Source organism: Pongo pygmaeus, chromosome 12 (assembly GCF_028885625.2).
Source record: "Pongo pygmaeus isolate AG05252 chromosome 12, NHGRI_mPonPyg2-v2.0_pri, whole genome shotgun sequence".
Classification (NCBI taxonomy): Eukaryota; Metazoa; Chordata; class Mammalia; order Primates; family Hominidae; genus Pongo; species Pongo pygmaeus.
The window spans coordinates 33893149-33910526 of record NC_072385.2 but is presented as its reverse complement, the minus strand read 5'-3'; the positions used below and the strand labels follow the sequence as shown (position 1 = coordinate 33910526).

Genomic DNA, 17378 nt, shown 5'->3' with positions numbered 1-17378 from the left:
CGCCTGGATGCAATTAGCTATCGACAGGCTCTGGGAATCTGCGGGCAAATGTGCCCATATTGCAACCTTAGTTCTTTTCCAAAGCCAAAAATTTTTTTAAAAACCTTATGCAGGGGCAGAAATATCTGAGACAAGGTGGCCTCTGCTGACCACCAGGTCACCATGGAGGTTCCTGGTCATAAACTGCTATCCATTAATCACCCTGACAGGGGTAATTACAAAGCGGACATTCTACAAAGGGAATGTTGCATTTCCAGCCTACATGGGAACTGACAAGGGAATGGGTAATTGGAAACATTTTTGGAAAAACAAATACTATAATCCCAAATTGCCTTTAATTAGAAATATAAGCAGCTATACATTTCATCCATTCATTCAATCAATATTTATAAGGCATGGTATAGTAGGAGAGAAACTTTTAAACAATAAGGATTTAGAAAGAAGAGTAGTACGGAAACATTTAGGCATTAAGCATTTATGAGAAAAACATTAAAAAACAAATGTAAGTCTTGGTCTGTGCTTCCAATTGTCTTGCAACTAAATGGGAAAACCAGTTATATACAAGTGTAGAGGTAAACGTCAATATAAGCCCACTGTAATGCAGGTCCAGTGACTGGTCCATCCCAGCAGTGGCATAAGGGCTTGAAGGAGTGAGATGTCATTGATGGCTGAAGACGTTTCACACAGAGGCTGGGACAATAAGGACTTTGAGAGGCTTGAGTAACAGAGAGAAGAAATTCCATCTAGAAAAGAGTGAAATTTATTAGAAGAGTCACCTGGTTTTAGAGAAGAATTTATGACCGAGAATTATGGAGAATAACATGAATTAGGTAGATTGGAACTGTGTCATGAGCAGACGAAATTCCCAACAATGTGTCAGATTATGCTCTGTCATTTGCTGGTAAGAGGGACTGACTCTAAGTGACTTGAATACAAAGGGAGAAAAAGAGACAACTTACTGGAGGTGTCATGGTATCTCCTGACAGGGCGGATCTGAGCAGCCAAGGCTCAGGACGCACAAACCCTGGCACGCATCGGGGAGCCATGGCAACAGGAGACCTTAGCACAGGGCCTGCCGTTCATGTTCATGTGACTACGTGTCCATGACATCTGATCTCAGGGTCTCTCCATTTTCTGTAAAGAGTATGTTTGTATACATTGTATCAAAAGCCCGCCCTCTGTGTCAACAGCTATGGCCAAGGGGCGGTGTCAGTGGCCCCTCCATCTATGTCATGAGCAACCCTGGAAGGGGCAATGGCTGTGATCCAGGCAACCACCCAAAGGGAGCTATTGTCAGGTCTACGAGAGGCCAGGCACTTGGCTCTATGATGAGCAAGGTGCACACTGTCCCTTCCTTCATGGCACCGAGAATGGAGTGACATCATCTCATTCTGAAGTTAAGTCCATCCTCCAGGAAGTGGGAAATCGCAAAGATGTGCAGCAAGGAAGGAACAAAATTAAAACGTGGCTTTAAGAGGAGCTTTATGTCAGTGACATGCCCTTTGGTTTGGAAGGTCAATCTAACTTGAGGTCAGAGATGTATGCGACAGGGATTCCCAATGAAATCCAAGTGTATGTATGCTAGTCCCATGCCGTCCTGGGCCCCTCTACAATTCTGACCCTGTGGATCTAGGTGGAGCCCTGGAATTGGGATACAGGGAAAGCTCCCCAGAAGCCAATGAGGTAGGAAACTGAACTAGTAATTCCGACAAGGAGCTTTGTGAGGGCAGCAGGTAGACACAGAAGATAGTGCAACATTGGAAATGGCACTGCAAGTTCAAGGATCTGTTTAGATATGGAAGATAGTGATGAAGGAGAAATTGAGGTGATCCTAGCAATTCAAGGTTCAGGAAAAGGGGACAGCACCATCAATCGGAATAAATAATGCATAGAGGGAGGTAGGAGCATACAGATAATAATTCTGCATTTGAGTTCTAGCAGGACATCTGAGCAGAGATGGCGAGTAGTCATTGCAGGTGGGAGCAGGGGAGGGGAGTACAAGACTTAGCCCAAAGGAGACAAGTGAATTATCCTCCTAGAGGTTATACTTTATATATGGGTAATACGATATGAACAGAATGTATTCAAAATGAAATTAAAATATTAGAATGATAATGAAATCTAAACAGTATTTCAGTGATGCATCTGGATTCAGATGTAACTAACCATACTAGATACTTTCCTGAATACATTTTATTTAACCTTCGCAATTACCCTGTCATGGAATGGAGTCTCAGAGCTCTAAATTATGTAAATTGTCCAAAGTAACATACACATAAGGAGATGGAAGCAAGAATCTGAATCCAGATTTTTAGATTCTGCATTCTTTCCATGTCATCAAGTTACCTCCCACAATGAAAAAACAAACGAACAAAACTACCTGTCCAAACAGTCAGAAAATAGGACAAAAATTGATATAGCTATTGCCACCTTGAAATGGAGCTATCTATCTTTTTAACATCCATATGGATAATTGTTCTGCTTTAGCTCCCATTTTAAAACTTGGAAGATCTGGTGAACTTAGTTCAAAGACAACAGACACCGCATGCTCACAGCATTGGACTCAGTGGTGGAGGGAGTTTTTAAAGCTGCTGAGTGTCATTGCTGCGGAGCCTGTGTGCAGTTTTGGTTTAAGATCCTTTACTGGGGCTCGGCTTGCTAAAGCACAGCTCTTTTTTTCTCCGTTTTAATGACTCCACAGTGACACCTGCTGGGAAGAAAGAACTGCTCAGTCCTCTGCAGGATACTCACAGGGCCATGCTGAGGGGTTTGCAGGGCCATAGAGCATTGGCTGTCCCCTGTGCTTCTGCAGGGGACGCTTCTGCACGGTTGCTGTATCACATGGAGACTGGAGCTCTGCCACACGATTAATACCCAGACCCTGGTGCCCCTCGAAGTTGGGCCGGAGTCCCAGCCTGGCCCCAGATCAGTAGAGCTCCGTGGGACTGTCACGTGCAGGGAACACAGACATCGCCTCAGTTGCCCTCTTTCCACTCCAGCTCCCCGATCCGCCTCCGCCTGCAGCTGTTAGTTCCTCCACCACAGGCCACTCTTGATGCCACTATTTGTTTCCCCATGGATATCCGTGATCCTGCACTTAGTAACAAAGTAACACTGAAAAAAAAAGTCCCCTGGCATCACTGAGAAGAAGACGACTTCCGCAGAAAGTGCCAAAATGTTTTAGAAATAAACGGCAGACAACAGAGTCGTTGCATATTTCACTAGGCAGGGTAGTAATTTATGTAATGTATTTTTAACTGTGAGAAGTGATGGGGAAACCACTTAAATATAATGTGAATTGAAGATTTGTCAGTTATGTAGTTCATGCAGTGGCAGATCTAGAAAATGTTATAAAAATTGAAGGATTACCAACAGAGAATGCCTAAAATCAGAACTCTTATTCGAGTTCTAACTCCCCCTATCTCAGGGAATTCTCTGCTTTCTGGGAATATTCTGCTTTCTGTGAAAGGAGCTGGAGTTATACATTGTCTGTAAAATGTTCTTTTTTAATCGGCCTTCCTCATTTTTGTTTTAATTCCTTGGCTCTTTATTGTAGCCTCTATATGAGCCTGATGCTAACTCACTCTCCCTCACCCGCTATGCCTCAGGATCACTTACCTGACCCACCAACGCCGGTGTTTACATTGGTTCCTGCCCCGTTTTAGGTGGAGGGGCCCTCTGGAGAACAATGGTGCATTCACCAAGTCTAGACTCCTCTGTAGAAGAGTTATATGGGAAGACGTAGTCTACTTTTTTCCTGGAATATGTGCTGCAGGTACCCAGGTTACAACAATCAGGAAAATGCAGCATCCACAATACATGGCGATTTCGCACTTAGGCACACACCTTTCCCCAGAGTTAAGCAAGTCAATAACTCTCTATCTCATATTCCCTTTTGCCCCTCCACCTCCCACTCCCTCATCCCTCCCCAAGCCCGCCACCCTTTGAGATGTGCTCAAAAGCCTTTTGAAAAGTTCCCGGGTTTTCAATGGGAAGGTTTCTTTATAGATGAAATGCGCCCTCTAGTGGCAGATGTAAAAGTTGCAGCCTCTATTTTTAGGATTTGGGGGATGTTGGTTCCTTCTCCCCGTGAGGCACTCAGAGCTACTTCTCACTAAGAACAGATGCAAATCCCATGCTTTGTTGCTGCTTTTTCTCAAAACAATTCTACACTCTTTCCCAAAGTTTGCAGCATCCCTGAGAATATGTCTTTTGCCTATTATAACCTTATGACTCATTCTCCTGTATTGGCTGCCAGAAAATCAATCAGGGATCCTCTAATCTTCTGTGCTTCCCTTGTAGAATTGCTGGGCTTCTGACTTCAGAAGTGGCACGCTGAGAGTGATAGCACCACCTTGGCAATTCATCAGGTGGATAACAAACACGTATTTCTGCACTCTTCTCACAGAGGACTAGTTTCACAGTGTGGCTAGGAACTAGAGCTACATTGCATTTGAGTTTCATGGTATTTCAATTTTTACCTAAAAATTCATGTCATCCATCATGTTGGTCATAAGTAATACCTATGCTCTTGTTTTTATGCTCCAAACAAAAAAGACCAATTTTGAAAATTTAGGATAGGTGCTGGGATCTAAAGTTTAGATCTTTAAAATCTACTCTTTTAGCACCTTGATTTAATAATTCCACTATATAGAGAGGAATTATTTTTGTGTGTATATATTATATATATATATATAGCAAAACATCACAATGTACCCCATAATTATATATAATTATTATTTGTCAATTAAAAATAAATGGTTTAGACCTTCACAATAGTTATGTGAAGCCACTAAAAGCAAAGAAATTGGAAATCAGTGCTAATACAGATATGCAAATTGCTCTATCTCCTTCTTTTCCAAGCATTCCAGTCAATAGAGGAAGTCCAAGTAGCCACTTAGACAGCTTTGATGTGCTCTGTGGGATCTTCATCAGTCAGAAAAAAGTGGCATGTATTTAGTACCCACTGTTTATGCCATGTGAAACAAACAATTACAAAGGCAAAAAGAAGAATCCTGGTCACCTAGTGCTCATGCAGGAGGCAGCAAGACAAAGAGGTAAAAATCAATTGAGAACCTCTTTATCAGAAGCTAACACACAAGCACAATTACTACTGGTGTCTTGATGCTATACGGGGTATTACTAATCACGAATGCATGCTATTCACTCAGATGAAATACAGGACTCTGTACAACCTTGGCGAAGATGGCAGTTCTTTAACCATTCTTGACTTCTCTCTCATTCCTTTATTTTTCACAGCATCAGTGTATCTCAAATTCATTCTCTTGCCATCCTTCCTCTGCCAATGGCTTGGTTGAGGTCTCATGGTCTCTCTGCCTAAACATCTGTGAGACTTTATGGACTCAAACCTTCTACATTCATTTCACTACAGGCCGTTCCACCAATTCCCCACAGAGCCCCAGAACACACGTCTGAACTGATTTCTACTTTTAAAATGGTCGTCCAGCCCCTGTTGTCCACTTCAACATTTGCCCCAAGTGTTTTCAGGATTTTGATTCTTCAGGTTGTTACTAATGACAAATGAAAGGGGCACCCCATTAGGAAAATAGCCAATGCATACTGCGAATTGCCAAGAGGCAGAGAGGACAGATGGAGGCAGTGCCTAGGTCCTTCCATCCTGGAGCCCTCTGAAGAGCCTTCCCTGACCACCTGCAGCTGAATTTTCAGCCCTTCCCCCTCTTCACACCGGCATGATTTTATGCATGCATTCTATACACACCACATTGCACTACACTCATTTAGTTATGTGCTTCACACATTGTGAAAATAGGAGCCCTTAAGAGGAGGAACAATATATAGCCATCTCAGTAGTCCACTGCACCAAGCAGTGAAGCTAGGAAAACCAAAATCACAACTTCTAGAATCAACTAAGTTAGACCTTAAGTTAACACTATAGCTATCCCTCAAAAGTAATAATGGAGCTTCACAGTTTCCTGTTTTGAAATTGAAGACTTACAAAACCTACTTCTGTGCAACATTTGAGAATTAGGTTTATCAAGTAAAAGGGAATAAGACTTCATGAATTTATAAACAATCATCCACTGATGCTGGGGCAGGGCCAGCTACCGGGGTAGGGTTGACTTGGGCAGTCACACAGGGACTGGCGCTTAGAAGGGCCCTGCACTTTGTTTAGTGCTTTGCTGCCGCCATCTTAAAATTCTCAGTAATTTTTCAACAAGGGGCCCTGCCTGTGTTTACATTTTGCCCTAAGCCCCATGAATGACGTAGCTAGCCCTAAGGGTGAGGAACTCTCAGAAGCCACTTCTGCCTCCTTAAACAGGTAACTTCCCTGGAAGTCTCCTCCCCAGAGCAGAGAGAAAACAAAACCAGCCTGCATGGTTGGGTCTGGGGACAGCAGGAGAGTGCAGCTAGACCCAAGGCCACTTGAGGCACTCAGGGCCCATCAGCCCCATTCTGCTCTATGTGGTCAATGTGAAATGAACCAAGTGATCCTGCAGCAGCTCCTCTTGTTCTTCTGCTCTGGTATCCACCATTACTTTATTAACCACATTTCACGCAGGAACCTTGGCACTATCAAGGTGACACCACAACAGCCCCCAGACCCCCTGAACCCCCCACAGCACTGACACACACTAAGATCCTACAAGGCCCGCACTGGCCTCCTACACCCTCAACTCTGCCATCAGTTTCAAGAGTTTCCATATTTAATTTTCTAACAGAATCTCCACCCTATTAACAACAGCAAATCATTCTTCAGTGTATTGGTAGAGTCTAGTCAACGCTGTGCTGTTTGTGCTTTTCTTCTCTCTAGTTTAAGTTAAAAACAAATAACGTTTTTCTTATTTATCTTAATGAACAACTTTATAATTCTTGACGTTTTAGGGATTACAGCCCCCTAAATTGGGGAAAAAAAACCCACAAACTTCACCTTCTTATGTCTAACATTTGTTTTTCAAATAGAATTGGGTTGGAACTAATGTTCTAAGAATTATCTATGACATATGAAAAAATTAGAAACACCACAGGGTATCAGAGAACTGGGAATGGAAACTACCTAAGAAAACAATTAAGGTTGGAGGGAGGTACCATAATAACACAGAGCTCTCATCTGCAGCTGGTGTTCAGGCACAGGGCGGGCAACATATTTCAACCGATCATGAGGCGATGCTAAGTTTTATGTGTTGCACTCAAGAGGGGTATTGTCTCCAATCAGAGCATTAAATGCATTCAGAAATAAGCACTGGATTGGAGAAGCTTGGAATAGCCATCAGGATTCCTAGTATAAGGCCAAGGACTGAACGCTTTCTATTAATGGCCAACCCTGCCATGACTGAAGGCTGAGAAGTTGTCTGTGGGACAGCACAGCTGACAGAGACCGAGTTTTCTTCCTGTGTCCTGCTCTGTGTGGCACTCCGAGTGAGTCCTTTAACAGATCTAGAATCGAGGCCCTCCTTTGTAAAAGCAGGGAGTGGACAAGCAAACCAGCACTGAGAACGCCTCTGAACACCTGGCTTTGTGCTTGCTGTTCATGGAATCTTGGGCAAGTTATGCAGCCTCTTTAAATTTGCCTTTACTAATTTGGAAAATGGGAAGACAAAAGCATAGCACTCACCTCATAGCATTCTTATAAGGATTCAATGAGATCATTGTTTAAAGTGCTTAGTCCAGTATCTGGCACTTAAAACACTTCAGCAAAATGAGATACCATTATATACCTATTACAATGGTCAAAATCCAAAAAACAAACAGCATTAAATGCTGGTGAGGATGTGGAACAACAGGCATTCTCATTCATTGCTGGTGGGAATGCAACATTGTGCAGCTTCTTTAGAAGATAATTTGGAGGTTTCTTATAAACCTAAACATATTCTTATCATATGATTCAGCAATTATGCTCTTTTTATTTACCCAAAGAAGTTAAAAATTTGTGTCCCCACAAAAATCTGCACATGGATGTCCATGGCAGCTTTATTCATAATTGCCAAAACTTAGAAACAGCCAAGATACCCTTCACTAGGCAAATAGAACTGTGGTACCTCCAAACAATGGAATATTATTCAGTGCTAAAAAGACATGAGCTATCAAGCCATGATAAGAAATGGAGGAACCTTCAATGCATATTACCAAGTGAAATAACCCAATCTGAATGGACTACATACTGTATGATTCCAACTATAGAAAATTCTGAGAGGCACAAAGCTATGAAAATGGTGAAAAGATCTGTGGTTTTCAGGGGTTGGGTGGAATAAACAGATGGAACACAGAGGATTTTTAGGGCAGTGAAACAATTCCATTTGTACTATAATGGTGGATACATTTGTCCAAACCCAACACCAAGACTGTACAGCACCAAGAGTAAACCCTAAGTAAACTATGGACCTTGGGTGGTTACAATGTGTTATGAAGGCTCATAAACTGTAATAAATGCACCATTGTGGTGGAGGATGATGGTAACAGACGAGGCTGTGCCTGTGTGTGGGCAGGGAGCAAGTGAGAAATTTCTATACCTTCTACTCAATATTGCTGTGAACCTGAAACTACTGTAAAAAATGTCAATTTTAAAAATCGAGTCATGACTATTGTTATCTAAAAACTCTTCTACCTTTGGATTTCAATGTTACATGTAGCCAAAATATATTTGTTGAATGAAGTTACCATTTGCCAAGCATTTGTATTATCCTGGCCTCTGGTGGTGAATTTGCAGGGATGTCTTAATTCTTCCTACTGCATTTAGCATTTCTACAGCACTTCTCCCTGATCCTGGTTTTTCTGTGAGCTGTTACAGTCACTGAGCCTTTCCCACCCCCGCCCCCCATAATTGCTTTGTGTGCAGCTGATTACTATTATTATCCTTAATTTCCAAAGGAGGAAACAGGCACAATAAGTCCTCATCTAGGAAGTGTTATTTGGGCATAAATAACACCTCAGGTGAAACGGGTGAGGCACAATTTGCATCTTGGCATTAAATTAGAACTAGACCCCAGGAATATTTTATTCCTAAGATAACAACCGGCAAGTGGAAAACCCAGAGTGATTAACGAAGGATGCTTGGCTTTTGTAACAGCTTGGTAATAAATCGAGAGTTCGAGTCACCTGCTTATATGTTGGACTGCTCTGGACCTGCAGGAGCCCTGAGCCTGTTTTCCTGATGGGAAATATGTGGTGAGCCTGACCAGCAGACTAACTATTCAGAGACCCTGGATCCTACAACCCACTCCGCACTGTCACAGCCATATGACCTTGACAAGTCCTTGAACGTTGTTAAGCATCAGTTTTGTTTTGTTTTTCTATTTGTAGCAATAACACTCTCACTGATCTGCACACCTCCCAAGGCTCACCTATATCTGTTGAAATGAGACGGTGCATCTGAAAGTGGGTTGGAGACCATGGGGAGCTGGCAGACGTTTTTACATTCCACTTCACTTCCATCCCCCCATCTTCTAGATTTCTGTTTACAGCACAGGATCCCAAGAGAAGTTCAGAAGGAAAAAAAAAAGGGAAATGTTACATATACAGAAAAAAATAGACAAGTCCTAAGATGGTAAATGGATGAGGGTTTTTTTCTTTACAGAGATTGTTGTGCACGAAGTTCATCAATGGATAATCCTTCAGCCTTAGAGTTAGGCCGACGGCAAAGTAGGGATGGCTATAGGCAGCCATGTCATTGCCAGAGACATATTTAGACCTATATACCTTTGTGGTCACACTTCATAGAGCAGAGAAATTAAAAATGCAAGCCCACCCAATGACTGGAAACACTGAATCCTTGCTCAAGATACATATATACTATTTAACTTATGTATTTATTAAACTAATAATTAACATAAGGTTATCTAGGTTCCATGGCTGACCCAGGTCCCATTTACACAAATGGGATAAGTTATTGATTTAGCAGACCCCATCTTAATCAATAGAATCAATGGTGCCATCACCAGGAATAGGATATGTTAATATTTTATGTCCTCTGATACAATGCGTTCGGAAGGGCACATGGCCTCTGCTGGTATTCTTTCCCAAAATGTATGGTTCCAATCTATCAAAACATCAGACAAATATAAATGAGACACACTAGACAAGGTCCTTGACCAGTACTCTTCAAATGTTTCAAGGTCATGAAAGACAAGGAAAAACTGAGACATTGTCACAGATGAGAGGAGAATAAGGAGACATTGCAACTAAATGCATGGTGGGATCCTGGACCCAATTCTGGAACAGAGAAAGGATATTGGAGGAAAGACTAGTGGACTCCTAATGAGGTGTGTAGTTTAGTTCTTGGTATTGTACCAAGGTTAACTTAGTTTTAAGAGTTGAACCATGGTTTCCTGGGATGTTAACCTTGGGGAAAATAAATCAGGGTGTGTGTGTGGGAGCACTCCATTCTCTTTGCAACTCTTCTATACGTCTAAATTTTTTCAAAATTAAAAGTTTAAAAAACAAGCATGATATTTGACCTGATTTTCTAGTCCCCATGCACAATTCCAGGGAGAAATTAGAGCTGCAATTGGATCTGGTGATGGGAGGGGGATGATATCTAAGTTGTCTAAATTGAGGCAAAGGCTCAAAATTAACATGGTTGTTATTCCTGCAAAAAGTCTATCTATGACTGATACCAGACTGTGAACAAATAACTGAGAATTAGTTCAATAAGCCCCTGCCAGCAACCCTCTTCTCCCTAACCCACCACTCCTCCTCCAACCTCCCACCTGCCTGGGAAAGGGGAGCTCCTCCCTGAAATCATAGCATGTTCCAATTTTTGTGTAAACCACGGCAAAGGCACTGACTCTTTTCTTTTTGCATTGTTCCCATGAAGTGTGCCATTAGGGGCTCAGAATAATAAAGACTGCTGTCATAATTAAGCTCCGGGATGTATTTCAAAGACTCACAGACATTAGAGATGAGAAAGACCCAGCAGGTCATCCAAGCCTGTCTCCCTGCCAGTGCAGGATGGCTGTGTGCAATTTGGAAGATCTGTTATCAGGCTATAAAAATTCTAAACTATTCAAAAAATTACCACATTGTATAAATTATAATAAAAAGTTTACCTTATTCCTGGGCAATTCTTGAATGTGTGTGTGGTGGGGGAGAAAGTAAGTCACTGAATAGCTTTCTAAAAACAATTACTGTCCTATTTAGAATATATTTTCCAAGGTGAAAGTGTGGTTATTTTCTGCTCAATGTGACAGCCTGCGCTTATTGTTATGCAAGAGTTGTCTCCCTGCATCTGATAATTTAAAATTTAGCACTGACCCCAGCTGTCCCTCAAATGATATTATAAATGTGCTTGCAATAGTTCCAACTTCTGGCTTTTATTTAAGTGCTGGACTTGAGCACAGTTGCATAGGATTCTGCCTCTGGCTCAGACATCCTGGCCCCAGTATCTTCGTTCTTTAAGAATAAAGGCTGGAAGGAAACACTTCAAAGGCCTTCAAAGGATGATACTCAAGACATTGCACCTTATTAAGCTGAGTGAGGCCTTTTTTGATGAGAATTGTGAAATGACTGTGATGTATGTGTTGATTTACAATCCTAGTAGAAATGAACAAAACAACTATAACAATACCAAAAGTAGGATGTAATTTCAAGGGGAAGAATTTAGAGGAATATTGAGGAGAATTAGTTAAATGAAAGAGTTAATTTATAGTTCAGAAATACACCCCTGGAATACATTTGAATTCTGAACAAAACGGCACAGTGGAATAAAGAATGTAGGCAGATAGAATCCAGTGAAATACATGACCACTGTATCCATCAAGAATGGCTATCCGTCTGTCACTCTGTCATGCCAGGTATGGGGATATGAGAGCATGGCAATATGAAATACATCAACATTTCCCATTGTCTTCTTGCGTTTCCTCTACTTGGCATACACAATTCACCTTTACATAATACATATGAAACTGTAAGCCTTGTCCTATGAAAAGAAAGAACATTGTCACAAGGAGAATGCCTAGCTCTTCTTTGCAATCAGTTGGTGGTTGGGTGCCCCATGTTTGCAATAAGTCATGGTGAAGACTCCCATTAAGAAGCATATCCCAAGACCCAGAAGTTCTGCATCTGGCATTCGTCATCACTCTTCTTTTTCTTTTTTTTTTTTTCTCTAGACAGAGTCTAGCTCTGTTGCCCAAGCTGGAGTGCAGTGGTGCGATTTCAGCTCACTGCAACCTCCGCCTCCCGGGTTTGAGCAATTCTCGTGCCTCAGCCTCCTGAGTAGCTGGGACTACAGGCATGCACCACCACACCCAGCTAATTTTTGTATTTTTAGTAGAGACTGGGTTTCACCATGTTGGCCAGGCTTGTCTCGAACTCCTAACCTCAGGTGATCTGCCCACCTTGGCCTCCCAAAGTGCTAGGATTACAGGCATGAGCCACCATGCCCGGCCCACCACTCTTCTTCTTTTAAGATGACTGCATGTTAACATATCGGTTGTGTATGCAGGGTGGATCCTGTTTACCTTTGTGTATCAAACTTTCATTTGTTAGCTGGTTAAAATGTAGAATACATAACAAATGCTGGCAAGGATTGTGGAGAAAAGGGAACACTTGTCCACTGTCAGTGGGAATGCAAATTAGTACAACGACTAGGGAGAACAGTTTGGAGATTCAGCTACCATATGATCCAGCAATCCCACTGCTGGGTGTATACCCAAATGAAAGGAAATCAGTGTATTGAAGAGACATCTGCACTCCTATATTTGTTGCAGCACTGTTCACAGTAGCTAAGATTTAGAAGCAACCTAAGCGTCCATCAACAGATGAGCAGATAAAGAAAAGGTGGTACATACACACAATGGAGTACTCTTCAGCCAATAAAAAATAATAAGATCCAGTCATTTCCAATAACGTGGATGGAACTGGATCATTATGTTAAGTGAAATAAGCCAGACACAGAAACACAAACATCACATGTTCTCACTTATTTGTGGGATTTAAATATCAAATCAGTTGAACTCATGGACATAGAGAGTAGAAGGATGATTACCAGAGGCTGGGAATGGTAGTGGAAAGGTAGTGGGAGGGTGGAGGTGAGGATGGTTAATGGGTATGAAAAAAATAGTTATAAAGAATGAATAAGACCTACTATATGATAGCACAATAGGGTGCCTATAATCAATAATAATTGTATATTTTTCAATAACTTAAACTGTAACTGGATTATTTGTACCTCAAAGGATAAAATGCTTGAGGGGATGGACACCCCATTCTCCACGATGTGCTCTTTTCACATTGCATGCCAGTATCAGAACATCTCATGTACCCCATAAATATATATACCTACTATGTACCCACAGAAATAAATAAATAAATAAATAAATAAAATCCAGAGCCAAAAAAAAAGCACTTGGAATTCAGTTTTTCAAAGTCCCAGTGTTGTAAATAAAGCTTACTTCCCATGTTAGCCCACAAAATTCATGATTAGAGCTAGGATCATGGCCTTGACCATATCTATACACAGAACCCTTAAAACCCAAGTGCTGAAAGCCCCATGACTTCACACAGCTATCAATGCCTGATGCCAGCATTTCAACCCTTCACTCAAGTGTTGAGTTTCCACTCCATAGAGAAAGCATAGTAATTTGTATGAAGTGGTTTTCAAAACTTGATTGTTCATTAAGTCTGAGTATTGTAGTTTTGAAAATAATAGGTAAAGATTTAGACACACGAAAACAGCAAAAGCAATAAGACATCTCTGTGACCATAACAAGGAATGGCGGGCCGATGAGAAATCACATAGACTGCAGAAGACATAAACTCTTAGACAAAACTGGGTGAACACTAACATCTCAAAAAACACAGCTTTCTCCATTCCTTTAATGTTTTACAAGCAATACGAACACACTTCCCTTTACCCTTCAACTCTCACTCTTACCGGTAATATGAACAGTAACCTATTGTGGGAAAACTGCTCCTAAATTTTCCTTTTCTGTTTTGGTTCAGATCTTTGGGTTTCCAAATATGGGGAAACCTTCAATGCAGTTTAATTGGGGGAGGAGAGTGGTCAAGCAAAATACGTGATGCAAGAAGGGAAAGCCTCACAAAAAGCCAAGAACAGGAATCATAAAGCCCCAGGCTGCCTGGATCCTGGCACTAGAGGCAGGAAAGCTCCAGGCAAAAAAAAAACTCTGGACCACTCAAGAGTCCTCTGCTATCCGATGGACTCCTCTACACTCTCTGTGTGGGTGGCTTTCTGACCTGCTGGCAAAAGCTCCTATACTTTCTCATGGTCTCTGTCACCTAAGCCTTATGCCCATGCCTAGCACATCACTATCTCTACTTTTTCCATGGTGACTCTTGGCACATCCTTCAGGGTTCTGTCTACTTCTAACACCTTCTGATATTTTCTGATATTTCCCCAGTATAAATTGCTGTTAGGATAGAGATGGGGGCGAAAAGAGAAAGAAAGGTGGGAGAGGGAGAAGAACCTGACTGTCCAATCCACCTTTCTTTAGCCATTGGCTATAGGTCATAACTTGTAAGTCGTTGGACAGGCAATGGATTGGCTATCCTCCAGTCAGGTGTCCCACCCTGATGCAGTTAGTATATGGATCCTGTGGCATAAACTAGGGACCTATCCCCTAGAAACTATACCAAGAGCCAGGTCTGTGACATGACTGTCCCCTAAGCCTTCTGCCCACGAATAGACCATCACTGTCAAAATACATGATGCAAAAAGGTGCTACCTGATTGGGAATGCCAGCTACTCCATAACCTCAGCCTTCCACTTAAACTTCTCATGCGGAGAACTGAAGAAATAACTTGCTCATCAGGATGCATTAAAAGAGAAAGATGGAACCCAGAATATTTGCTAACTTCTGTTCTGTTCCAACCATTTAAATGAACAACTTTTATTTTTCTGAATAACCATAAATGGGCCACAGAATATTTGCTCAATATACATATTCACAGGCTGTTCTTCATACCCCTTATTTGCTGGAAATCAATTCTTAGGCAATTTCAGGTTAAATGTTTAGTCTTACAGTCTTTTTAGATGCTACTCCTTCATTTTTCATTCTCCAGTTTCTTCTAAGGCATCAATAAAAGTGACCTTGCCCTGGACAAAAACTTCCCAGCAGCATGACCCACTCACTCCATGCAGTCATTCATCTAGCCAAGATCTACCGAGCTCCTATTGTGGCGCAGCCTAGTGTGGAGACTTGGTTAGAGAAGGTTCAGCTAGAAAAGTTAGGAGAAAAGCCTGGGGCCCCAGAAATCTTGGGCAAACTGTCAGAGACACTTCCCTCACCTTGGCCATCACTTGGAAGCGTTAACTGCCATGTAAATCTTGACCAACAGGTTATCTCCTACTAGAAGCAGAAGAGATGTCAAAACCATGAACATTTTTCCTAATGACTTTTTTTGCAAAGATATCATGTGGCAACCTGGGACTTGAGCTGGCTACCTTGCTCTTCAAAATCTCTATTTCACTATTTCAATTACACAGGCAGAAAAAAGTAAGTGACATTTTTCCTAAGATTATGACACATATCAGCCCTGAGTAGAAACAGTGTCTCCATGCCCAATTTCCCTTACGTGCTAGCAATTCTATCAGTTTGCTCTGACAGGAGTTAACTCTGTTACATGTGATCTCCTGAGACACAGTTCACATCCTTTGACCACTCATTTAGCGGGGATTTGTTTTCTCTTCCCTAGTTAATAACTACAGAGAGCCATGTCTCCAAACCAAGCCGCATTCTGAAACATTTTCATTGGTCTACACTTAAAGCCACAAGTCACTTTCTATTTATTTATTTATAAGACGGAGTCTCTGTTGCCCAGGCTGGAGTGCAGTGGCACGATCTCGGCTCACTGCAACCTTTGCCTCCTAGGTTCAGATGATTCTCCTGCCTCAGCCTCCCGAGCAGCTGGGATTACAGGCACCCACAACCACACCCGGCAAATTCTTGTATTTTTAGTAGAGATGGGGTTTCGCCATGTTGGCCAGGCGGGCCTCGAACTCCTGACCTCAGGTGATCCCAAAGTGCTGGGATTACAGGCGTGAGCCACCACGCCCGGCCTAAGCCACAAGTCATTTTTATCCAGCGTACGTATTAGCCAAATCTTTGTGGAAGTTGCTCGTTTGTTTTTCTTGAATATTCTGGGAAATTCCAGTCTGGTGTAGGGTAATGAAGGCGAGGTTAACAGCTACTTTCCTAACACTCAGCACTCAACCGCACCTCCAAATCTTGTCATAGGCTGCTTAGGAAGGGGCAAAATGGTTTCTTTTCAAGAAACAGTCTTCCAAGATCAGTGATGCACGAAGTACTTTGATTTGAAAGGAGTGAAAGAAAGGAGAAGACAGCAAAGGAAAAGGAAGCTTCGAGATAGCACAGAAACCCAGACTGGAGGGCCGTGAAGCTGAGAACATTTTTGAAGTTGTTCACAAATGCCGCATCTACCCTTGACAGGTCATTTCATTCCACTTAGCACTTTTTATTCACTGTGGTTTATAAGCTCTTAAGCAAATGTAGAAGGAAGGAAAAGCTAACATATCTGGTAGTATAGTATATCAGACTGACAATCCAACTGAATTTCCCCTGCATTGTGAGCAAGACACTTCCAAAAAGAAATTATACAAAAAGAAAAGAGAAGGAGGATTACAGAGATCATGGCTTCACATTGAATTTCAGAGAAGACCTGAGTTGATTTCTGTTTAGCTCAGTGGTACACCAGTTGGAACATGGTGCCTGGCCATGCTGCACTGTAACATGATCTGTGCTATAAATAGCTGCCAAATAGCCATGTGGCGGCTGGCAGCATGCTACGTGTTGTGATGAGAGTGACCCGTTTCAAAGGGAAGCCACATAAGACAAGGGCAAGTAAAGCTGAGGTGCAGGGGAGCAGTTTTTCATTATCTTGCTGTGTTTTCCTTTTTAAATGTATTAAAGTGTATTCCTCATTTTAAAAGGGCACTAATTGAATTAGGATTTTTTTTTTTTTTTGATTGGCCAACCAACCACATTTGGAACACATCCATGTAACTTGTGGGATGATTTATCTTCTTTGGTGGTCTGTTTTCTCCAAAAGGGACATGATATTACTATTGCCACCCCCTCCCTCAAGTTTTCTGATTATGCTCCTGGGCAATCTTAGACATGCAGAAGCAGTGAGATGTAAGAAGTCCCTAAGATGAGTGTGGGAATGAGGAAAAAATAATTAGTACTGAAGAAACTGTATCCAGTGACTTCGGAATAGTAAGGTCAGAAATCTTGGATCAGAAACCCTAAAAACATGGTACAGCAATTCAAAACTAGAATAATAATAATAGTTGATAACATTTATTGAGCACTTACTTTGTGTCAGATACTTTTGCAAACACGTTGCATGAACATTTTCACTGTCCCTGCTTCGTGGGTGAGGAGACTGAGGCATAGGAACTTTACACAATTGCTCAACACCAC

General features: G+C 41.8%; 1 protein-coding gene across 1 annotated transcript in view; it reads right to left on the bottom strand.

Annotated features, from left to right (window-relative positions):
* Positions 1–318: 318 nt before the first annotated feature.
* The window catches only part of TMEM182 (transmembrane protein 182), a 108858-nt gene continuing 91798 nt past the window's right edge, over positions 319–17378 (bottom strand). The window contains exon 5 of the mRNA XM_054475203.2: positions 319–743. Within this exon, the coding sequence (XP_054331178.1) occupies positions 580–743 (164 nt within the window). The 3' untranslated portion in view covers positions 319–579. The remainder of the gene's footprint in view (positions 744–17378) is intronic.